The sequence below is a fragment of the Tiliqua scincoides genome, chromosome 13, assembly GCF_035046505.1.
Source record: "Tiliqua scincoides isolate rTilSci1 chromosome 13, rTilSci1.hap2, whole genome shotgun sequence".
Classification (NCBI taxonomy): Eukaryota; Metazoa; Chordata; class Lepidosauria; order Squamata; family Scincidae; genus Tiliqua; species Tiliqua scincoides.
The window spans coordinates 7,754,791-7,778,357 of record NC_089833.1 but is presented as its reverse complement, the minus strand read 5'-3'; the positions used below and the strand labels follow the sequence as shown (position 1 = coordinate 7,778,357).

The 23,567-nt window shown below is 49.8% G+C and overlaps 2 protein-coding genes and 2 pseudogenes across 2 annotated transcripts in view; 2 read left to right on the top strand and 2 right to left on the bottom strand.

Annotated features, from left to right (window-relative positions):
- ABCA3 (ATP binding cassette subfamily A member 3) overlaps window positions 1-11,834 on the top strand; it is an 84,668-nt gene extending 72,834 nt beyond the window's left edge. Inside the window, exons 27-31 of the mRNA XM_066640495.1 lie at window positions 739-926; window positions 1,192-1,362; window positions 2,873-3,060; window positions 4,760-4,833; window positions 6,130-11,834. Of these exons, the coding sequence (XP_066496592.1) occupies window positions 739-926; window positions 1,192-1,362; window positions 2,873-3,060; window positions 4,760-4,833; window positions 6,130-6,261 (753 nt within the window). The 3' untranslated portion in view covers window positions 6,262-11,834. The remainder of the gene's footprint in view (window positions 1-738; window positions 927-1,191; window positions 1,363-2,872; window positions 3,061-4,759; window positions 4,834-6,129) is intronic.
- A 1,094-nt stretch (window positions 11,835-12,928) lies between these two features.
- On the top strand, window positions 12,929-13,046 carry LOC136633791 (5S ribosomal RNA; annotated as a pseudogene).
- A 2,298-nt stretch (window positions 13,047-15,344) lies between these two features.
- MCRIP2 (MAPK regulated corepressor interacting protein 2) lies at window positions 15,345-21,891 on the bottom strand. Its single transcript, XM_066609444.1, has 5 exons — window positions 21,549-21,891; window positions 21,143-21,242; window positions 17,331-17,458; window positions 16,076-16,177; window positions 15,345-15,776 (listed from the first exon to the last, which is right to left on the bottom strand). The coding sequence occupies exons 1-5, from the start codon at window positions 21,601-21,603 to the stop codon at window positions 15,706-15,708; spliced, it is 456 nt and encodes a 151-aa protein (XP_066465541.1). The 5' UTR covers window positions 21,604-21,891; the 3' UTR covers window positions 15,345-15,705.
- Window positions 18,359-18,476, bottom strand: LOC136634108 (5S ribosomal RNA; annotated as a pseudogene).
- Window positions 21,892-23,567: the final 1,676 nt, after the last annotated feature.

Here is a 23,567-nt window from a genome sequence, read left to right as displayed (position 1 = left end):
TTAAAAAACAGCAATCGGATAAAAAGTGTAAATGAACCTGGAACTTGATTTTATATTGTGTTTTTTTTTTTTTTCATTCATCCCATGTTTTTCTGCCATGGTTGGCTCTCAAGCATCTGACAACTTAAAATCCATCTGAAGACACAATATAATCAAAGGGTGTGTGGGTGTGTGTGGGTTGTATAGTAGGGAGGAATGAGGGAAAAATAGCTTTTGCATCCCACAATCCATAGCTTTCTCTTCTTTGTGTTGAGTTGCTCTTATCATAGCCTAGTCTTTTTTTTTTTTTTCTGTTCATTTTCCGTTAAAGGCATTTGCTGAACCTTTAAACAACCCCAAACAATTGGTATTCTGGTGACTGCAGAGAGATGTGCGACTGTAGGTTTTGGAAGACGATAACAGAATTTTCACCAGATAGTTCAGTTGTTAGGACTTGAGTGAATGCTTGAGATGCTCTGGTGGAGATCTCAGTTGCTGGGTGGCGAGAGGAACATCAGAGTTGTTGATCTGCTGTTCTCATCTCCAGCTTTCCAGCAGCTGAACTCTGTGGTGTCCCTCCCCAGGGAAAATGCCTTCTCTCCTAGAAGCTCACCCAAGTGCAAAACAAACCAGACAGCACAGATGTCCTTTTGCAGGAGTGCTCCAGTCACTGCTGAGGCCCGACAAGGGAACTCTCAAAGCTTCAGAGTAAGAACGTTGACTGATGACGCTGTTCTCTTGCTCTGTCCTTGTGTCCAGGTCCAGCAGCGAATTGGCTACTGCCCTCAGTTTGATGCCCTCTTGGATCACATGACTGGGAGGGAGACCTTGAGCATGTACGCCCGGCTGCGGGGGATCCCCGAGCGCTACATTGGCAGCTGCGTGGAGAACATGCTTCGGGGGCTGCTGTTGGAGCCGCATGCAGACAAGCTGGTCAGGATGTACAGGTGAGGTGGGAATGCTGCTGTCCTCTGCAGCCATTGTTGCAGCTGAGTATGGGGCAGCCCCACAGCCTTGGTTGGCTCAGAGGCACAGACCTGGTCTCTAGCACCCACAGTGCTGCTGAGGAAAGCCATGTGCAGGAATTGGTTCCCTCAGTTCAGACCTGTGATTCTTGAAGCTCCTGGAGCCGAGTGGCTCATACGGAAATTGCAAGATCCATTGTCTTTTCCCACAACTGCTTCTACCACAACTACCCTTCTCCCTCCGTAGTGGCGGCAACAAGCGAAAATTGAGTGCGGGGATTGCCCTGATTGGCGGACCTCCCGTCGTCTTCCTGGATGAGCCCTCTACTGGCATGGATCCTGTGGCCAGACGTCTGCTGTGGGATGCGGTCACCAGGACACGGGAGTGCGGGAAGTCCATCATCATCACTTCCCACAGGTTAGGACCACTTTCCTTGGCTAGGGTGGAAGGAGGACGGGGAGAGAGAGCCAGCTGAGTGATTGTGAAGAAGAGCTTTTCCTCATTATGAAGCCTTAGAAAAGTTCCTCTTCTCAGCCTCAGTTTCCCATTTGTAACTTAAGAATCTCTAACGAGAATTGGAACAAAGGGCAGCTCATGTCTTGTGAATTTATTATTATTTTTATTATTATAGCGGGTCCTTCTTATCCAGGGCTTGGCATCTGCAAATTTCGGTATTCACGAATACCAAGCCCACGGCTGCAGGTGAACTCGCAGGTACTGTGGGTACCTGCAGTAATGTCCCAGGTGGTCTCTTCTTCCTATCTTTCCCAGGCCCTCCCATCTTGGATTGCACAAGATCCAAGATGGCGGCACCAGGAGGGCAGGGAAGAAGAGGCTGCCGTGAATTACCAGCTGCAATCACAGTATGTTTGGGAATTGGTGGGCTAGAGGGTTGGAGATGCTCCAGTCCACCATTCTCCTCCCTTCCACCCTTCATTACTTCCGTACAATCCGGCTCGTCCTCTTAGCTCATCAGAGAAGGCCTTTTTACAAGTGCCGCCGCCTAAGGAGGTATGTGGGGCGGCGGCAAGAAACAGGGTCTTCTCAGTAGTGGCACCAACGTTGTGGAACTCCCTTCCCCTTGACTTGAGAATGGCTCCCTCTCTTGAGACTTTTCGGCGAGACCTGAAGACCCTTTTGTTTAAACAAGCCATCTGAGTTCATGTCCTTTTTAACATTTTTTTTACGTCTTTTAGTATTTTTACAGGCCTGATTCCTCTACGATCTGCCGCTTTTTGCTCCTTTTATCTGACTTTTTATCTGACTACTGTTTTTATGGCATCTGTTAATGTGTTTTTAATACTTTTTTTAATCTGTTGTTAAATTATGTTTTAATCTGCTTTTAACCTGTTGTAAGCTGCCCTGGGTCCCTTTGGGGAGAAGGGCGGGGTATAAATAAAGTTTATTATTATTATTATTGGCATTATTATATATTATTATTATTATATTATAATTATTATTATATATTATAAAAATATAATATTTTTATTATAATAATAATATTATAATTATAATTATTATTATATTATATTATAAAAATATAATATATTATTATATTATAAAAATATATATTATAATATATATTATATTATAAAAATATATTATATTATAAAAATATAATATAATTATATTATTATTATAATAAAAGTATTATATTTTTATAATATAATATAATAATAATGCCAATTATTATTATTCATCAGCTCTGTTCCCCTCCTCCTTCTTTGATCCCGGGGAGCAGGAACGGGAAAGGTGGGCAGGTAAAGGGGGAAGACGACAGTATTTGGTACCCAACCTCAGGTGCCAAAAGGTCTTCGGCTGGCCGTGAGCTTCACAGTGAGCAGGAATGTGAGCCCATGCCCCCAGCTCCTAGTCCAGTGCTCTGATAGCCACATTACACGGCTGCCTTGGTTTTCCTTTTCTGCAGCATGGAGGAGTGTGAAGCCCTCTGCACCCGCCTGGCGATTATGGTGAACGGGCAGTTCAAATGCCTGGGCAGCCCTCAGCACCTGAAGAGCAAGTTTGGCAGCGGGTACACCCTGCTGGCCAAAACCCACAGCGAGGAGGAGGACAACCTGCAGGCCTTCAAGACGTTTGTGGAGAAGACCTTCCCAGGTATGTGGTGGGGCTGGCAGAGCCCAGAGCATGCAGACGAGAGCCCCCTTTTTCCTCTTCCATGTTGGTGAACGGTTCGTGCTTGCTGTTGGAGTCCCAGAGGCACAAAGGCAGAAATGAGAGATGAGCCAAAGACATTCTTTGTTTTCAGATGGCCACCCCAGGTCCCATCTTAGAGGCATTCCTTCCTGTATGAAAGTGATGGGGGAATGCCTCTTTTAGATGACACCTGCCATTTGCGGTTTTCATAAAAACCGTTACTATAAATGTGTGTACCTGCACATGCCTGATCTTGTCTGATCTCGGAAGCTAAGCAGGGTCAGGCCTGGTTAGTACTTGGATGGGAGACTGCTTGGGAATACCGGGTACTGTAGGCTTATACCATAGTCTTTCGAGACTGAAGATTGCCAACCATCTCCCTATACTGAACACTATCTCCCGATCTTGTCTGATCTGGGAAGCTAAGCAGGGTCAGGCCTGGTTAGTACTTGGATGGGAGACCGCCTGGGAATACCGGTTGCTGTAGGCTTATACCATAGTCTTTCCAGACTGAAGTTTGCCATCCAAATGTGTGTAGCTATAATGTTTTCTTCCTGAAAAACCAGAGGTATGTTTTTGGCAAGTGTTTTTTTTTTTATAAATCAATGTGCGTCCCTGTGCATCTTTACTCAGAATTAAGTCCTACTGTGCAACAGGGCTTACTCCCCTGCTAAAATGAGGTTTGAAGCCTTAATCTCAGCAATTAACTAAGTGTTTGCAAGAATTCTTTGTGTTCATATAGGAATCTCATATGCTAAAGGACTTCATTTATTGTGTTTTGCTGCACTTGCGACAACACTCTAAATTAAGTAAGAATTATCATTGCCGTGTTGCAGTTGAGGCCAACAGGTAGCCGTTCATCTCAGTTAAGAACATAAGAAGAGCCCCGCTGGATCAGGCCAAAGGCCCATCTAGTCCAGCTTCCTGTATCTCACAGTGACCCGCCAAATGCCCCAGGGAGCTCACCAGACAACAAGAAGACCTGCAAGGCCTCCTGGGAATTGTAGTTAAGGACATAAGAACAGCCCCACTGGATCAGGCCATAGGCCCATCTAGTCCAGCTTCCTGTATCTCACAGTGACCCACCAAATGCCCCAGGGAGCACACAAGACAACAGGCACAACCTGCGTCCTGGTGCCGTCCCCTGCATCTGGCAATCAGAGGCAGCCTGCCTCTAAAACCAAGAGCTTGCACATATCTACTTTGACTTGTAACCCGTAATGAACTTCTCCTTCAGAAATTTGTCCAATCCCCTCTTAAAGGCATCCAGGCACGATGCCATAGCTACTTCTTGTGGCAAAGAGTTCCACAAACTAATTACACACTGGGTAAAGAAATATTTTCTTCTGTCTGTCCTAACTCTCCCAACTCTCAGCTTTCATGGATGTCCCCTGGTTCTGGTGTTATGCGAGAGGGAAAAGAGCGTCTCTCTATCCATCCCCTGCATGATTTTGTATGTCTCAATCATGTTCCCCCTCAGGCGCCTCTTTTCTAGACTGAAGAGGCCCAAAGTTCCACCTAGTGAGTCTGTAGCAGAGGCATGATTGAACCCAGGAAGTCCAGATTTACAGCCTAGTCTTAGCCTAGCAATATATAACAAATTTGTGGCTCTTGTGTGAATCAAGCTGACTCCAGAAATCTTTGCTTGTCCTCCTTCCAGGGAGTGTCCTGAAGCATGAACACCAGGGCATGGTCCATTATCACCTGACCAATAAGAACCTCAGTTGGGCACAGGTAAGGCTTGAGGGTGGAGAGGTGACCAGTGTCTAGACCACATACTCCATTGCAGGAATCTCTGTTATGAATTCATTTTGTGGACATCTGCAGTTCGTGGGTTCTGAGCATGGCATCTCTCCGCATGAGCCTGGGCTCTTTGTTTTCCACGGTCCCAGGGGAGGGGGGGGGAAGCCTGCATCTCCTTGATTTTGTTAAATGCATCCCTGTGCAGACCGCCTAATAATAATAATAATAACAGGTATTTATATACCGCCTTTCTTGGTCTTTATTCAAGACTTTATTCAAGGCGGTTTACATAGGCAGGCTTTTATTTAAATCCCTTATTAAATAGGGATTTTTACAATTTGAAAGAAGGTTCTTTCTTTCAAGAACCGCTACATTCAGATGTTTCATTCCGATCTGGCTTCACATTCTGGCCTCCATCCTCCCACGCTCAGAGCAGATGGAATAGCTCAGCTTCAGCTTGTCAGCTGCTTCAAGGTCGCACGGTGCCGGTGGCCTCGAACTGGTGACCTTGTGGGTGTTATCTTCAGGCAGACGGAGGCTCTACCCTGTAGACCAGACCTCCTGCCCAGCTTCTTTCATGAACATGAATGTATGATGCTGCCAACCGAGTCAGATTTTTGGTCTGTCTAGGTTAGCATTATCTATCAGAGAGCTGGCAGGAAGCTCTCTGAAAGTCCAGTCAGGGTTCTTGTTCTCTACCCTGATTACAGCTGCAGTAGGAGTCAAGAATTAAAGATAAGTAGGAGGGAGGATCTCGTAAGCAGAACTCATGAAATCTAGAGCAGGGATGTCTAAACTTCTTGGCAGGAGGGCCACATCATCTCTCTGGCACTGTGTCAGGAGCCAGGAATAAAATTTGAATACATTTACATAAATGAATATAGTGGAGATGGAACTTATATGAATGAATGAAGGTCTTGCAATAGCTCAAGGCCTATAAAAGGCCTTGCACAAAGCAAGGCCGGCGTTTCCTTTGCTGCCTCTGCTGCATCGCAGATGTCAAACAGCAAGCAGGCCTCATCCCACAGCTCACGCGAGAGGTCCAAGAGTCGCACTCATGCTGAGAACAGTTGAATTGGGCCAACGTGGGCTCCAGCAAGTCTCAGAAGGGCCAGAGGCTCACTGGAGACTGGGGACTCTCCACGGGCCGGATTGGGAGACCCCGAGGGCCGCAAGTGGCCCCCAAGCCAAGGTTTGGTGATCTAGAGGAACAGTTTCAAAGGGCAGGGTGTTCCTCTTTGCCCTCTCATCCAACTTCTAATGGGAGCTTTTGGGTTCTCCCTCCAGGTGTTTGGGACGCTGGAGAAAGCCAAAGAGAAGTACTGTGTGGAAGATTATTCCGTCAGCCAGATCTCCTTGGAGCAGGTCTTCATGAGCTTTACGCGTTTCCAGCACTACACAGAGGATCGAGGAAAATGAGATGGAGCTCCCACCCCCATCCCAGTTGGCTCCACGGACTGGATTTGCTGACTATACATAGTATACATAGAGACAGTAATTTATATTATCGACCATGGTCTTCAGCAATGCATCCGAGGACGGACATTTGCAGCAGGGACAGAAGCTCCTGCTCGTCCTGGCACTGGAATCAAGAGGGGAGAGCGTGCATGTCGTGTGGGTGGGTTGGTTGATGTGGACGTGTGGGGAAGGGAAATGAAGTATTGCCTTTTCAGAGGCAACCTGTAGGTCTTACCAGTTTCCTCGCTCCACCTTTCAGTGGAGAAGGGCTGCCCCTTGTGCAGGGAACCAACTTCGGGATCCGTGATGATGACTGGCATGTCTTGGCACTTAAGAGGACAGTATGCTAGGATACCATTTTTTTTTTCCGTCCACCTACCTAGCGTTCTTGCTGGATTGGTGTCCAGAGCAGAGACCCCTGCATGCTTGTGTATGGGGTGATGGCAACGCACAAGTATGTACATCTACATGCACAAGATACCTTCCTGTGTCATTTCCCGTCCCGCCCAGCCATGTCTTTCACCATTTGCTTCTCACGGGTGGTGAGAAACAACAGGGAAAAGGAAGTTCAGAACTGGGGTGCACATTCCCAGCTTGGGCTGTATCTGATCCAGGGTATTGATTTTTTTTTTTCCCCCATATGAGGGTGTGACGTTTTTTTGATTCTTCAGAGAAAGTTTTAACCTTTCCTGCCATCTTAGTACAAGTTTCATGTGCACTATTCCTGGGGGGGGGGGTTCCCCTGTATCCATTCCATTCCTTTGTTCGCCAAGGACCTCATTTGCACGGGGAGGCCACGGAGCACTCACGCACATGCTGTGATTTGTAACACCAATGGTGGTTTTTGAGATGTTTGGTTGCTTAGAGCCCAAAGCTTCAGTTAGCTGGGAATATTGTTTGGGAAATATTCTCCAGGAGAAAACCCTAGAGATGAACGGAAAGAGGCGGTAACGCCACTCGCACGAGTCCATTCCTCCACCCGCTGCTCGCAGAAGTCTTGCATTAATGCTGCAAGCAGCTGAGCCATTTGCCATCCTGTCTTTGAAAGCTCCAACTGCATGCTCTTTTAGGATGTGGCAAAGCATTCTGGGCTTAGATGGACCCCATCATTTGTCAATGGAACATAGGAAGCCTGAGACTGCAATCCTAACCACTCTGTCCTGAGAGTAAGCCCCACTGAACAAAATAGGACTTACTTCTGAGTAGACCTGGTTAGGATTGTGCCCCGAGTCAGGCACATGATCTAGCTAAGTCAGAATTGTCAGCACTGATGGGCAGCAGCTCTTCCAAGGTTCCAGGCTGTTGTTTTTTTCCCTCTTCCCTACCCGGAGTTGTGGCTGGGGACTGAACCCAAGGGCCTTCAGCATGCAAAGCATGTGTCCTACCACTGACAGCCCAGCTACAGCCCAGTCCTACTACTGCAGCCCATCCTCTGATGGTGCAATGTTCCGTACAAAAGGCTCTTGCACAAACAGTGACAAGGTCACCCTTGCACAAAGGAATCCTTCAGGGATGAATTGGTCTCCCTGTCTTTCTTGCCCTTGAAATCTGTAGAGAAGGGAAGTGAGCTGCTGTTAGATTTCCACATGTAAATAAGCTCTGCAGAGTTCTAAGCTTAACTTTCAGCCAGGGAAGCCCACATTTCAATAGGGCAACGTCCATTCCTGGCATCAAGGTGCTCACCCATAGCCACCAAGCAAACATGCCCTGTAGGATATACCCTCTTTGGGGGCTTCGCAGCAGATCAGGAGACCACTTCCCTTGGAGTCTGCCCCTCGTTTTCAGAATCTCTTATTCCGTTCCTTGCAGCGAACGAATGTGTTTCATTTTTAATAGGGAAACCTCACCACAGGAAGAGAAATTTTGTTGCTCATTTGTGGTTTCTTGTTCACATACACGAGCCCTTGCAAGGTAGAGTGCAAGTTTCCATGCAGGGGCAGGGGAAAAGGGTTTTTTCCCCCCCATAATTACCCTCCTTTTTGACCACATTGGGTTGCATTTTGGAAGCAACGATGAAAGATTGTTGCGTTTTGCGGTTTAAGGTGGTCTGGTATTTCTCTGCCAAAATGAGAGTGAATGCTTGAAAATGTCCATTTTTTTGCAGAAAAACAGATTGCTGAGTAGAGAGGAGGGTTCCAGGGAGGCTTTATTCTGTGTCTGAAAAGGGAAAATCTGGTGACTAGCTTTTGTAGGGGCAGGTGTGCTGTGGGCCCAGTGACCCCCTCCACCGCGTCCAGCCTTAGGCAAATGTGGGTCTCTCCACATGCACCTGTCAAACTTGAAAAGCACCTGCTAACAAGGCATCTGCTCTGCACTGAGCCCTGCGTATGCTGCTTGCTAGATCACCAAAAAAACCCTTATGTTAGGGGAACTCAGCAAAAAAAAAAAAAAAAAAGCCTTTCATTCCATCCTTTTGATAATGCATCTCATTTGCACAAAAGGCCCAGAATTCACTGGGGCGCTGTGATGTGAGGTTTTGGGCAAGATAGGGGGTCTCTCCTTGTCAGGAGCAGGTCAGCTTGGTGTCCGCACCTCAGGAAGGAAGTGGCATTTGCTTTACCTTTGATTTGCACATGGTGAAGCCCAACAGCCAGGCAAGCCTCCGATCAGAATGAACATTATCAGAGCCCACCAACTCCTGTTTAGGGGGCTACTAGGGAGAGCTGAACCCCCCCCCAACTACTGTGGAATTTACTCTTGTGCTTTTCCAGCAAGGACATCCCCCCCCCCTCAAGTTAATTCCTGATCTTCAGCTGTCCAGTCCCCTGAGGGCATACAGAATAATCTGCAGGCTGGAGTGTTCAGTGCCTCCCATCTGCAGCTGTGCAGAAGAATCTTAGCTTTTGTTCTCTTAACAAAACAAAAGCCTTATCGAGTTTCTCCTGCTGTGGAAATTAAGGCTCAGAACTTTGAAATCCCAGAGGTCACATGGTGCCCAAGGTGGAGTTTCTGCAATTTGCAAAATTCATCCCATGGGCATCAATGATGCCAATGAATGCAAATTTGCTTATTGTAAACTCCCTTCCTGGGTGCAGAGTTCGGATTCTTTCAGCATAAAGCCTTCCTCTAGTCTGCTCCCTGTTGGCATTCTAGGAGGAATGGGAGCATGTGAATTTAGTGGCGTAATCCTCAGTGTTGTGGGACTAAAAGGACTTTCAGATCTCTTCGGTTTAGGGCTTGTTTTTGGCTGGTTTAAACTGGACCTTACCCCCACCAAAAAATAAAAAAGCCCTGCTTGAAGATTTTCCTTGGGAGTCAAGAAGAATTAGGCTGCTGGTGTTGTGGACACAAGGCTTACTGGATAATTGGCCATTTGGAGACTGAGCAAGTGATGTTAGGCTAGGCATTATATATGGATCCTGGAAGGGTGATGATGGAGAGGTGGAATCCAGTACCAATTCTGTGGCTACCTGGTGCTTCCAATTCAGTTTTAACTTTGGGTTTTGCTTCCACATGTAGATGATTGATGCTTCGTAATGTATACAGGTACGGCCCCAACATGGCTCCTTGCGACATCAGGGGTACACATTGCTTCTCTCTGGTAGTCTGTGGGATGAAAGAGGCAGGGCCGGTCCCTTCCTGAGGCCTACTGAGGCAGTTGCCACAGGTAGGATTGGTAGAGGCACCCATCTCTGTCCACTTGCCTGCAATATTGCTCCTCTTCCCCATGCTCTAGCCCACCATTTTCCTCCCCTCCACATTTGTCCTTCACTCTCTTCCAATCCAGGGAGAAGGAGGCACATGGCTGGATAAGATGCTGGGAGGTCTTGGGCAAGAAAAGCATGGCTCCCACCCCATAACCTCTCATCACCGTCCCACAAAAGAGCCCTAACTATGCACTTTCTAAGGGACGGCCATTGATTTATCTTTTGGCATAACTTAGAACTATCCATCGTCACTCAACACCTCCCCCCCACCCCCACAGGCTGTGTGGATCATTTGCCTCCTCTGCTCTGTATGGGAGGGTCTGCCTGGGATGTAACAAGTCACCTGAGACAGGATCAGCCCCTCCCACAACCACCACTGCCTTCAACTTGCAGTCCAGACCAGCCAGAAAAGCAGGCCGAAGAAGTTATTGGAAGCTCATGTTCCTTGTCGTTTCACTTTCAACATATTAGCACTTTCCATTGTTTGTTGTTTGTGTTAATGTTCTCGGTTGGCGATCACATTCTGTCCAACTTGACCAAGTGTTTTGGGGTGCTCAGGGTGGAAAATCTGCATAATGTCCCTCATTAAGGCAGGGCACAAAATATCAGGAAGTTCTCCTGTACAAGCCCTCTAGAATAAGACCACCCGAGTCCCTTTGCAGAATCCGCTGTCCCGTCTTGTCTTCTGATAGGCTCTTTACCTCGGAGCTAGCATGTCCGTGAGACTGGTGGAAGCTGGGTGTAGCTGGAGCAGGAGCAGGAGCTGTGCACATAGAGGGTTGCAAGAAACGGAACGTCTTGGGCCACCCCTAGGAGTGATCAGTTATTGACCCGGGTCACAACTACCACCCTATCTTTGCCAGCATGGGAACCAAAGGCAAGAGGGATACAGGTGGCGCTGTGGTTCCTTGTTCACATGCCCGTCCTTTGTTCTGTCACTTTCCCCCCTCGTGTTGCACCAAGGTCTTCTAAGCCCTGTTGCATGGTTTGATTTTCACTAATAACACATTCCCCCGGGACCAAGCCTGAGTTGCAGAGCTGAAGGGAACCTCTTGCTATGCTTGGGACTGATCCAGCCTTGGAATCGCTCCAGGCTTTGCGCAGCCACAGTGTTTGCTTGCAGCGGGCATGTGTAATGGAGCCGGTGGGCAGGTAATTCTCCACGGAGGTGGAGATGTGTCAGGGAGCTGCCACCAGGAAGATCTTGCAGGTGCACACCCCCACGTGTTGCTTTGTAATGTCATCATTGGGAGAGAGTAGACTTACCTGGACTGTTCCATCACCAAGTCAGGACTGCAGCTCTTCCCTCCTGCCCACCCATTCAAGCTCTCTAAATCAGTGGTTCCCAAACTTCTTTGGAGCCCCTGGGTGCATCTCAAGGGTTTAGCACTTTGATTTTATGCTACAGAACCTTTCTCTTGCACAAGTTGCTGCATTTTTGCACAGGGCATATGTGACCCCAGTTTGTTTGTGCACTAAAATGTACTTGGGGGGGATTCTGTTGTGTCTGCCACCCCCCTGGATGAGGAGGTAGATCAAGCCCAAGGCTCATTTTTTGCTGTTGCTTGTGCAAAGGTGGAGTGGTAAACTAACCACTAATTAATTAAGCCTCAAAACCACCCCCACCACCCCCTTTAGGTCTTGTGTCTTCCACTGTGTGTGTCTGTCTCTCCTCCTGTGGTTTTTCCATGACTAAACTTTAATTATTTGTGTGCATTTGCATATGAAAAATTATTTTTTTGAAGACTAGGAGAATACTGACCTAGAGGGAGAGGCTAATCCATGCCTGGGGCAGGTGTGGGTTTCTGCTGTTTGTGGCTCTCCTGTACTGCAGTCTGCTGTAGTGGTGACATTTTTCCCATTTCAAAAATAAACTGAATTTTCAGACTGGTGCCTCCTAAGACTTCCGTGGTAGATACATAAATTTTCCAGTGATAACTGTTACCCTGCACTTGCCTGATCTCAGAAGCTAAGCAGGGTCAGGCCTGGTTAGTACTTGATGATGGATGGGAGACCACCTGGGAATACCGGGTGCTGTAGGCTTATACATAGTCTTTCGAGACTGAAGGTTGCCAACCATCTCCCTATACTGAACACTATCTCCTGATCTTGTCTGATCTCGGAAGCTAAGCAGGGTCAGGCCTGGTTAGTGCTTGGATGGGAGACTGCCTGGGAATACCGGGTGCTGTAGGCTTATACCAGAGTCTTTTGAGACTGAAGGTTGCCAACCAAGTCCTTAACATTTGTGTAGCAGTGTGGTTTGAATGTGCAAAACACATACAGTCAGTTCTCTTTATATGCAAATTCACTATCTGTGAATTCGCTTATCTGCTAGGAGAATTGCCACCCTTTCTCCTTATCTGTGACTCTGTTCTCATTATCCACTAATACTGTGCTGGTACCATTTCAAATGGACATTGGTATTGGCCTATGGAGGATCGCTGGACACATTTGTGTCCACTTGCAGACTTGCCCCACCATCTTGGGTACTCCAGCTGAACCTTCACAACCCTGGCGCTGATGGGAGGCTGATGATGTGAGGTCTCTGGAAGGCTACCTGAAGGGCTGCTCTAGGGCTAGGGCAAGCCAAGGGAAGGAGCCAAGGGACAGGGAGAGGAGGGAGGGTGTAGCAACCCCCTCCCCACCGCTGCTCTCTGAGGCCGCATTGTTGGGCCAGCAACCTTCAAAGAGTTGAGGGATAGCCAACATGGGAGAAATTGTAATAGCCACAAACTTCAATGCCTCCAGGGATATCCAGCACAGAGGAGGTAGCATCAGATGCAAGAGATGTAGATGAGCCCTCACTATCACCCATCCCCATATACTTCAAGTTAAGAATCAGGTTCATAAAGTTCATCAAGGGTATGGTGACCCTATTTTCCCCCCCCTCCCCCCGAGGCTCAATGATTAAGTATCCACTAATTCAGTATCCACTGGGTTTTTCAAGAACCTGACCCTAGTGGATAACAAGAACTGATTGTACCTGTAATGTGTTACCCTGCACATGCCTGATCTCATCTGATCTCGGAAGCTAAGCAGGGTCAGGCCTGGTTAGTCCTTGGATGGGAGACTGCCTGGGAATACCAGGTGCTGTAGGTCTTTCGAGACTGAAGGTTGCCAACCAACCATGTATCTGGACATCATTAAGTTTATCCACCAAGCAGAGCCAGGTGCAAACCAGCCAGCAGCCATACTGATTTAGTCAAATGCAAAATGATGGCTTAGGTGGTGGAAGCAACTACCCACCCTGACCTATAATCGACACCTTGATGACCTACGTCCATCAGTGCAAATGTACACTGGGGATTCAAGCATAAACTTTAAAAGACACAGATCTGGGTAATGGCAACCCATTAATCTCCCCATTTTACAGGTGAACACTGAGGTTGAGGAACAAGTGATTGGCATGAGAATGTGGGTTTTTAAAAACTCTCAGTCTTACTTCCCCAGCAAAGAGAAACCCTTGCTGATCTACTGAAAGCCACCCCAAGCTCTCCCACTAGATCCACTTTCTACACGGCAACGTATCATCTGGTCAAAGAAGGCAACACAACCTCAAACACTACAAAACACATCATCTCAGTGCTGAGTGTGCAATTGAAGTTCTGAGTCCTCCCTTTCAGCTTGCTGAGCGTTGCATGCAGATTAAAAACTGATGATGATGATGACTTGTGGAATTCATTCCAAGAAAAATGGGCTTCTTTTCTTCCATAGGCTTTTGCACCTTGAATGTTGGATCTTTCGCAAAACCTAGAAGATTCTGGAGCAGCTACTGTTCAGGGCCATGCAGAATAGCAAAGATGCCATAGCCATGAGATTTTGAGGGTGGAGGCTAGTGTTTCCCAGCTAGTACTGCAGGGGGGGGGGGGAGAGAACCTCACATGCCAACCCTTTACTTTGCTATGGCCCTGTGCTTAGGAAGCTGCCAAGTGCAGAGCTCAGCAACACAGAGACAAAGGCATCCACTTGGCTCCAAGATGAGTGTGGTGTGCTGAAAAGCAGCAGTTGGAAGGTGGGGGGGGTGGAATATGGGGATTACCAGACAATTTCCACCTATTTACGGCTTCCAGAGCATTCTATAGGGGGGATTTGACATGCATACAGAGACGTGCCTTGTAGACAGAAAACTAGCAATCGTAGAGAGTTTTTTAGGTTCAGGGACCAGCCCTGCAAGCATGAGACTCCCTTGACTTCAGCCTCATGGGTGACAGGAAATGTGCACCAGATCAGCACCCTGCAATAAAACAGCAGGGTGGCTGGCTGACAGTGTGAGATGAGACATTGAGAAAAGGCCTAGGGCGGTTTTGCGGAAGGCTCAGTCTGTTGCTAATCCTACAGTCACAATACCTCACTAGGTCAGTGGAGTAGCTGTGCTTTGCATGTCAAAGGGTTCTCAGTCTCTTGGGAACTGTTTAAGAGCACTTGCCTACAGGAAGGGATCAGACCCCAAGACAAACCCCTCTCCCAAGGCCCCAAGACTCCCAAGACAAACCCCTCTCCCAAGACCCCAATACTCCCCCTCTCCCAAGATCCCAAGACTCCCAAGACAGACCCTCACAGGCTCCCTCCTGTGATAAAACAGCATGGCTCCCACGTGTACAGAAATCAGTTTTCCCTGGGACCAAACATAAAGACTCCAAGACCAAACATGGGAAGACCCCTGGGACCAAACATGAACTCCCAAGACCAACCCTCACAGGCTCCCTCCTGTGATAAGACAGCATGGCTCCCCTGTGTACAGAAATCAGTTTTCCCTGGGACCAAACATGAACCAAGAGCAGGGGGAAAACCTAGTATGGATGTATAGCCTCTTAAAACCACAACTGCACAGTATTGTGCTCCTAAATCTGGACAGAGCTTCCTTGGTGCTGTACATGCGGGAGGAACAGCAGGGTCTCCATTCAGACCAGGGGCCTCATAACTGCGGCACACAGGCCGGACCCGGCGTCCCATGATTACCTGTCTGGGGGCGGCACGGTGATAGTGTAGGCTTTCCATTCCACGTGGCAGGATTCCCATTTCGCAGCTATCTTTGCAGCGACTCTCACCAGGCAGCCACATCCCTCAGGAAATCGGGGCCCAGAGAGTGACAGGCAGCAGAAGCGGCTTCCTGGCCTGAGCTGCTGCCCAGATTGGCTGCAAAAAGGGAAGGTTGCAGTATGGAACGGAAAGCTTTTGCCACCCACCACCATGGGTAACCTTGTGACCAAACGGCAGCGCAACTTGCACATTGATTGGCGGGGGCTGGAGCAGAGGCAATCTCATGATTTGCCCATCGGCTTCCCCTTGTCCAAGGTTCACCAGCCAGCAGAGCGGCTACAACCAACTCTTTTCACAGCACCCACGGACAGGACTCGGCCAGCATCTCTCCAAAAGCAACACACTTTGTTCCACCAGTGGCGTCAGTGCTTTTATTTGTGAACACAGTCCAGGCTACAGATTGCCTCTGGCTTTCTGTAGGGTGCAGCTCGAAGCAGGAGAAGGACGGGGTTGCCAGCCCCTCCCCCACTCATGTTGCCATGGCACTTCCGGAACATCCAGTCTCTTGGACTCTTCCCTTGTGCAAACCTTGGCGCTTTAAAGGAGCGCAAGCTGGGTCCCATGTCACTCTTCTTTTCAGCCCCCCCCCCCACCGGTGGGCATGAGGGCGGTGGCTGCCGTGGTCCGTTTTCACTCTCTTCCTTTTTCTGCTCAGGCAGGAGTTCTCATCGTAAATTGAACTTGAGTTTAAAAAGTTGTGCTTCCTACCACCCCCTCGTTAAGAGCCATTCTCAATTTTGGCCAGGAACTGCTGTGCCCACCAGTCTTCAAGATCTATGGGCACAAAGTCTGAAAAAGAGAACGGAGTACGTAATAGCAAACGGAATGGAATGCACCAGAGTGAACTTCCAAGTTGCCCAGGGGAAGCTGGTCATGGCTTCAGCTGTGGCGCATCAAAATTATGCGCAGCGCCAGGCAGGATACAGCATTTCAATTTCAAAGCTGGCGTCTCCACTGGACGTTCTACTGCGCACCGCTGGGGGGTTTCTGGGCTTCCTCAGTGGCACTTCTCGTTCCACACACAAATCCAACTGTATACTATGAGTCAGCTCACTGCTGCCTCCTAAAGGCATCCCAGCAGTACTTACTTTTCAGGTCAGGGTTAGGCGTCTTCTCCATGTATTGCACTGGGCCAGATCCTTGTTCGCCCGGCCGGCTATTGTTGAGCTGCCGTTCTACCTGTTGCCAAGCTGGAGGGGAGAGAAACAAGCAGGTGACAAAAGCACCCAAGCAAGAGTGCCAGCTAAGGGAGGCTCCGTTTCCCAATAAGAACCAGGGCTTGCTCAATAAAGGCTGGGGAGAGATTTGAAGCAAGCAGTGGGGGTGTGTGTTTTAATATTTATCTTCACAGCATCATCAATGTGAAGAGTGCTATAAAATGAGAGAAAATCTAGCAGATATCTATAAATATATAAGATACAAATCTAAACCTATTTAGATTTATCTAAATCTAGTCTACATGCAGCACAAGCCCATTCATATTGACTCAGAAGTACGTTCCATTGAGTTGAATTGGACTTACTCCCAGGAAAGTGTGCATAGGATTGCAGACTTGGTTAGACACAGATAAATCCAATTATAAATCTACTGAGATATGTATAAGACACAAGAGTTATAAAATATATCAGGTCCCTGTCCAAGGGGCTCACAGTTTAGAACGGACACAAGGGAGATAATACATAATAATACATAATAATAATACAGGTATTTCTATACCGCCTTTCTTGGTCGTCAGATTTCTCCTCAGACTTTATTCAAGGTGGTTTACAAAGGCAGGCTGTTCTAAATCCCCGTAGGGATTTTTACAATTGAAGAAAGGTTCTATCTTTCAAGAACCACAACATTTCAGAATGTTCAGATGTTCAGAACATTTCAGAAATAAAGAATGGGAAGTGGGGTAGACTTAACGTTAACTGGGGGGGGAGAATGTATGGCTAGTTCATTTGCATGTAGCGTTAAGGAATAAGGGTGGTGGCAAAGCCTTCACTGGAAAGGTGGGTCTTGAAGAATGTAAGAGGCAACACAGAGGTGATGGAGGCAGCAGAGAAGAAGAGGCAGAGACCTCTGAAGCAGCGAGAGCTCTTTGAGTGGCTGAGGACTGTGGAGGCCGAAGAGTGTTGTGGGAAGGTGAGGGCAGAGAGCTAAGGATGGTTGAGGCCATGGAGAGCTCAAGGACCAGAAGGGGACCAGAAGACGTTGTAGGGACTTAAGGGGAGCAATGCGATTGGGAAGGGAGAGGGACTGTTGGGTGCTCTGCTCCAAGCCACACAAAGGCACAGGCTGGCAGTGGTTGTGATCAGGGTTTACACCTGGGTTACATCAGCGTGCAGGTGCCTGTCTCACCTTCGTATACAAACCGGACATTTTCCTCATGGGCCAACGTGTAGCTTTCTTCTGTGGCTGTTGTACGCTGTGTTGTCACCGGGGGTCTCTTGCCATTCACCCTGTTGAACACAAGCTTGGGGGCTGGGCTGCCAAGGAAGAGGAAACAATCAGTGCATGCCCCATGCCAAAGCAGGGGCAACACTGACTGCCAATCAGGTCCTCAGGTGAAGCTACCTGCAATCCGGGTTTCTTTTCCTCTCCCCCTTTGGAGTTTGATAATGCTATCCTATGCACACTTACCTGTGAGGAAGCCCCACTGAATCCAATGAGACTTGCTTAAAATAGCATTGCTAGCCCACCTGTTGAGCTTTGAGGCTGTCTTCTTTAACCCCCAAACAAAAACTGTTACCCTGCACATGCCTGATCTTGTCTGATCTTGGAAGCTAAGCAGGGTCAGGCTCGGTTAGTACTTGGATGGGAGACCGCCGGGGAATACCGGGTGCTGTAGGCTTATACCATAGTCTTTCGAGACTGAAGGTTGCCAACCAAACAAAAACTTTAACAAGAAGAAACCACAGTGGACACTTTAAACGATAAGCTTTCTTTCTGTTTAAGCACTATGGCCCTGCATCCGGGAACCAACTCTGGGTTGCTGCCAGTTCAGTCAGTCTCTGGATCAGAAGTTCACTGGCGTGACCCACATGTCCTCCCTGTCCTCTTCTAAACTGTCTTCCAGGGTTCATTTCCAAAACACCAGGGGATGCATGCACTACACACTCTTTTGTCCCAAGCCCCACAGCCTGGTCACGCTCCCGGCCAGATTCCAGGCACGTGGACGAGGCCCAAGCTGAACTCATGCTCCTTTGGGGTAAGTGGGGCAGCTTGGCTGGAGAAGCTGCCAATGCCAGGGACGGTAAAGCACAGCCCTGGGAAAAGCCCCCAGGTCAAATTCTTACCCATCCTTATCTTCTCAACACAGTTCAAATGTGGCTTCTAGCCTTCATTCGTCTGGTTGGCAACCTTCAGTCTCGAAAGAATATGGTATAAGCCTACAGCACCCGGTATTCCCAGGCGGTTTCCCATCCAAGTACTAACCAGGCCTGACCCTGCTTAGCTTCCGAGATCAGACGAGATCAGGCATGGAAAGACTATGTAGGTATAAGCCTACAGCACCCGGTATTCCCAGGTGGTCTCCCATCCAAGTACTAACCAGGCCTGACCCTGCTTAGCTTCCAAGATCAGACAAGATCGGGAGATAGTGTTCAGTATAGCGAGATGGTTGGCAACCTTCAGTCTCGAAAGACTATGGTATAAGCCTACAGCACCCGGTATTCCCAGGCAGTCTCCCATCCAAGTACTAACCATGCCTGACCCTGCTTAGCTTCCAAGATCAAATGAGATCGGGCATGTGCAGTCTAATACAGGGATAAGCAAGTGTTGAAGGCCTGAGGTCCAGGCTGGGATATGGAAATTTACAGGGGGTCATGAGGCATTTTTGCAATGATCATCTGCGGCTTTACAGCCAGTTCTTTCAGACCTGCACTGCTCTGACTCGATTCCAGAACAGTTGGTCAGAGTGAACCTCCACTGTGGCATATGGTACCTGGGGCTGAAACAGCTAGTTGACACACATCAGAAGGGGCTGAGGGTTTAAGGAGCAGTGGCTGGCGCACTCAAGTAGAAGCTTTCTGGGTACCACACCTGGTCCTTTACCCATCTCTGATTCAACAGCATAACCCAAAGCATTAATGCAGAAAGACAAGTGCCAATCAAATTATCCCTGTACCAAAAGCATGGCTCCTACTCCTGCTGTTGCCTCTCCTCCATCTGCTGCTTAGATTTGAATAGAGAGGAAGCAATTGTGATCCTGGCCCCTGTGTTGCTCAGGTCCGGGACCCCAAAATGCCACCCCTCCCCCGCCATGCAACTCGGAGGCAAAAAATAAAATCATTTCTTGTTTTCAAAGAAAATTGGAAGTGAATTTTGCCTTCTGGAGGCCTCAGGAGGTCAACTAGGGGGCTGGGGAAGCCACATGCAGGCGGGGAAAAAATGGGTAGCGGGGGCCCTGCCCCCCCAGGTACACCAGAACAGAAGCCAAAAGAGTGGAGAAGAGTGATGGGGCAGGAGGACAGGTATACAGAAGCAGATCCCCCACCAGTCTGTTCCCTGAAGCAACTAGCTCAGTCAGCCTCATGGATGGGCCGGCTCTGAAAGGTGGCAATCGTGCCACTTCCTATGATTTGATTATTCCTGCCTCAAAATTGGCATCACTCACACAGGTGGGATACTCAATAGCTACAATTAACATAAGAACATAAGAACAGCCCATCAAGTCCAGCTTCCTGTATCTCACAGCAGCCCACCAAATGCCCCAGGGAGCACACCAGGTAACAAGAGACCTCATCCTGGTGCCCTCCCTTGCATCTGGCATTATGACATAGCCCATTTCTAAAATCAGGAGGTTGCGCATACACATCATGGCTTGTACCCGGTAATGGATTTTTTCTTCCAGAAACTTGTCCAATCCCCTTTTAAAGGCGTCCAGGCCAGATGCCGTCACCACATCCTGTGGCAAAGAGTTCCACAGACCAACCACAAGCTGAGTAAAGAAATATTTTCTCTTGTCTGTTCTAACTCTCCCAACACTCAATTTTAGTGGCTGTCCCCTGGTTCTGGTGTTATGTGAGCGTGTAAAGAGCATCTCCCTATCCACTCTGTCCATCCCCTGCATAATTTTGTATGTCTCAATCATGTCCCCCCTCAGGCGCCTCTTTTCTAGGCTGAAGAGGCCCAAACGCCGGAGCCTTTCCTCATAAGGAAGGTGCCCCAGCCCCGTAATCATCTTAGTTTAGCCACTGAACTACAGCTTCTTCCTTAAGATTCCTGCCCCAAGGACCTTACAATCCACCGCAGAAAAGGGAGGGAGGTTCCTCACGAGTTGTGAGCAGGAGCAAATGCCACTCTGCACACCATGGTGAGGACTCTCAGATCTGTTTCTACCTATGGAGAGGGTGCAGGATCTGGCCGACACTCCCCCCAGCCCACCCTCCCAGGACGAAAGCAGCAGGCCCCAGAGCTCCTCATGCATGCCCCAGCTAGCAGCCACGTGGGCGAGCCATGCCTGGCGGCCTTTGCGTGCCTTGGCTCCTCCCCTGGCAGGCAAGGGGGTGTGTCCCTCTTCATGTTCTCCAGGGCAAAGGTGAGGAGGGCTGCGGGGCACAGCCTGGGTGCCTCACCATCCCCGATCTGGAAATGCCCGTCCCACCCCCATTTCCCTTCTGCACCCCCTCCCCAGGCAGTCCCTTCTCTGCAGCCCAGCAGCGTTGCAGAGGGAGATCCCTCCTCCTCCTCCTCCTCCAACACGCGTGTCATCGCGCCTCTTTGCCTCTAGCGCCCCCCACAGCGGATCAGGGCCCCCCCACCCCCGCCTGGCCCCCGGCTCCTTCCCCAGCAAGGCAGCCCGCCCCTCGGCTCCTTCCCCCTCTCCCTCCTGGGTGCCATGTGCCCAAGGGCACAGCCAGTCACCTTTCCACAAGGTCACCGTCCCTTTCCCTGCCCACCCACCCTCTGCACCCCGGGGGGGGTTGCATGCAAGGATTCCCCCCCCCCGGCAGGGCACCCTGGGCGGGATCCTCCCCCAAGGGCTGCCCCTGCAAGGGCCCAGGAGGAGGAGGAGGACGCGCCACGCTCCGTGCCCATTACGCGAGGAAGCGCACAAGGTCACAGGCGCCTCCCGCCGCGATCGCCCCCCCCAGCCCGCGATCAGGAGCCTCCCCCACGTCGCGCGTGGGTGGGGAGGGGGGATGGGGAGGGGGGCAGCCTCGACTCACCTTGACAGAGGCCAGGAGCCGGGCTGCTGCTGCTGCTGCTGCTGCTGGCGCCTGCATTTCAGGTCTGCCAACTTGCTCTCCACCTGCTGCGTGGGGGGACCTGCGTGGGGGGGGAGGGAGATCCGCGGCACACGGGAGTCATCGTGGGGGTGCAGGAGTCCCTCTCCCCCCGGGGCAGAAGAGTGCATGGGGAGGGGGGGTCAGGATTCCGCCCGCACACACACACACACTGGTGCCAAGGGGGTGCCATCCATTGGCACAGGCAAAGGAGCCCCCCCCAGGGGAGGGGGTGATCAGGGGGGATCAGGAAGGGGTCACCCCCCACTTTGGGGGGGATGGTGGAAGCAGATCAGGAATGGTGCCCCCCAAAGCGCGTGCCACCTCCTCCCTCCCCCCGCCGCCTTACCTGTCCTCCTTTGGGTGACCAACTTGCTGGGTCCCCTGGTGATGGTGTACATCATGTGCCGCTCCCGGCAGCGCCCGCTGGATGTGGGTCAAGGCAACAGGGGAACAAACTTCTTGCAACCACAAAGTGCGTGTGCGCCCTTTTGAAAAGTGTGCCCAGCGCCCCACTTGGCATCACCACGTGCCACCAGGCTCCTTGGCACACTGGGGATCGCCTTTGCTGCTCCCGCCTGTTGCACCGGGCTGCGGCTCCGGCCTTCGCCTTGAACTCCCCCAGCCAGCTGGCCGCTTCGCCTTTAACGGGGAGAGCCCTGGTGCCAGCCAGGGAGCCGTGCCCGCAGCACGCCCCCCGCTCCTCTTAAAGGCGCCGCGCTGCCAGCACGCCGCAGCATCATTACGCAATGGGGAGGACCTCCCCGCCTCTCCAACACGCCTTCTGCTGGCATGGATCTCGCTGGGGCGGAGGGGGGGAGCAGAGCCGTGGGGCCAGGCAGAAAGATGCTGCCAAGAACAGAAAGGGGGCAATGAACTCTCCCCCCCCACCCATGGGTGGAATTTAGGGCAGAAAAGTCATGGGGTGTTTTGAGGGGTACCCACCCAGAGCAGAGCCTCAGGGGCATATACCCCTGGCACAGGGTGACCAGGCAGGTCCTCTTTTTCCAGGGCATGTCCTCTTTTTTTAGCCTCAAGTCCTGGAAAAAGAACTTCTGTCCTTTTCTCTGTGAGAAGCCAGCACGCGGTCGTCTTGTCTTTGATAAATTCTACGTAATAAAGTTTTAAATTCCAGCCACTTCTGCCCAAAGTTGCATATATGCAACAGGGATCAAATGTGTACCCCTGTGGGCTGGGCAGAAATGAGTTAATAATAAGCAATATAGTGCTGAAATGAACCACAGGAAATCAGTATATGAGTAGCTTTTATTTTGTCCTACATTTTTCTGGGATGCCCTACATTTTGGGGTGCCTTATCCTCTTTTGCGGTCATGACATCTGGTCACGCTGCCTTGGAACTACACCAAGGGGGGGCACATGATAGCACCCCTAGACTCCTCCCTATTTTCAAAGGTGGCAGGAAGCTTTGCACCCCCCCCCCCTTCTGTTCCTTCTCCTTCAAAGGACAGCCTCCACAGGAGAAGGAATGGGAATGGGTGCAAAACCAGAGCAGCAAGTATCCCTTCCCCTGGGGAGAACCCAGGACATCATGATATCACTGCCCCAGGCGTTGGTGCAGAGCGTTATGTCTCTGTGCCCACCCTGCAGGGTGGGCCTGGAGTCTCCAGGTTGGTTGGCAACCTTCAGTCTCGAAAGACTATGGTATAAGCACCCGGTATTCCCAGGCGGTCTCCCATCCAAGTACTAACCAGGCCTGACCCTGCTTAGCTTCCGAGATCAGACGAGATCGGGCATGGAAAGACTATGGTATATGCCTACAGCACCTGGTATTCCCAGGCGGTCTCCCATCCAAGTACTAACCAAGCCTGACTCTGCTTAGCTTCCAAGATCAGACGAGATCGGGCATGTGCAGGGTAAGGAATCAGCATCAATTTCCAGGGGGCTATAATTGAAAACTTGCCTGGAAATTGTAACAAGGGCTCCATGATAGAAAAAAAAAAAGTCTCTCTTTCTAAGAATGGCTTCAGTCAGAGTTGGGAAGCGCATGTGTTTCCCATTGATGCTCCCATCTAAAATGTACAGTAAATGAAAAGTGAGCCCATGGGGAACTAAGAACATAAGAACATAAGAACAGCCCCACTGGATCAGGCCATAGGCCCATCTAGTCCAGCTTCCTGTATCTCACAGCGGCCCACCAAATGCCCCAGGGAGCACACCAGATAACAAGAGACCTCATCCTGGTGCTCTCCCCTACATCTGGCATTCTGACTTAACTGCTCGATATAGCTAGATAATAGAGGACACAGTGGCTGCAGCAACAACAACAACAACAACAACAACAACAACAGTATTTATATACCGCTTTTCAACAAAAAGTTCACAAAGCGGTTTACAGAGAAAATCAAAT

Bases quoted from the DNA above. Each gene is read 5' to 3' on its own strand.
- MCRIP2 (XM_066609444.1), bottom strand. From the start codon at position 21,603: ATGATGTACACCATCACCAGGGGACCCAGCAAGTTGGTCACCCAAAGG. The intron at 17,459-21,142 runs GTGAGTCGAGGC...CTTCCTTGGCAG, and splicing joins GGCTCCTGGCCTCTGTCAAG to CCCAGCCCCCAAGCTTGTGT. The intron at 15,777-16,075 runs GTAAGTACTGCT...TCTCTTTTTCAG, and splicing joins GCCTAACCCTGACCTGAAAA to ACTTTGTGCCCATAGATCTT.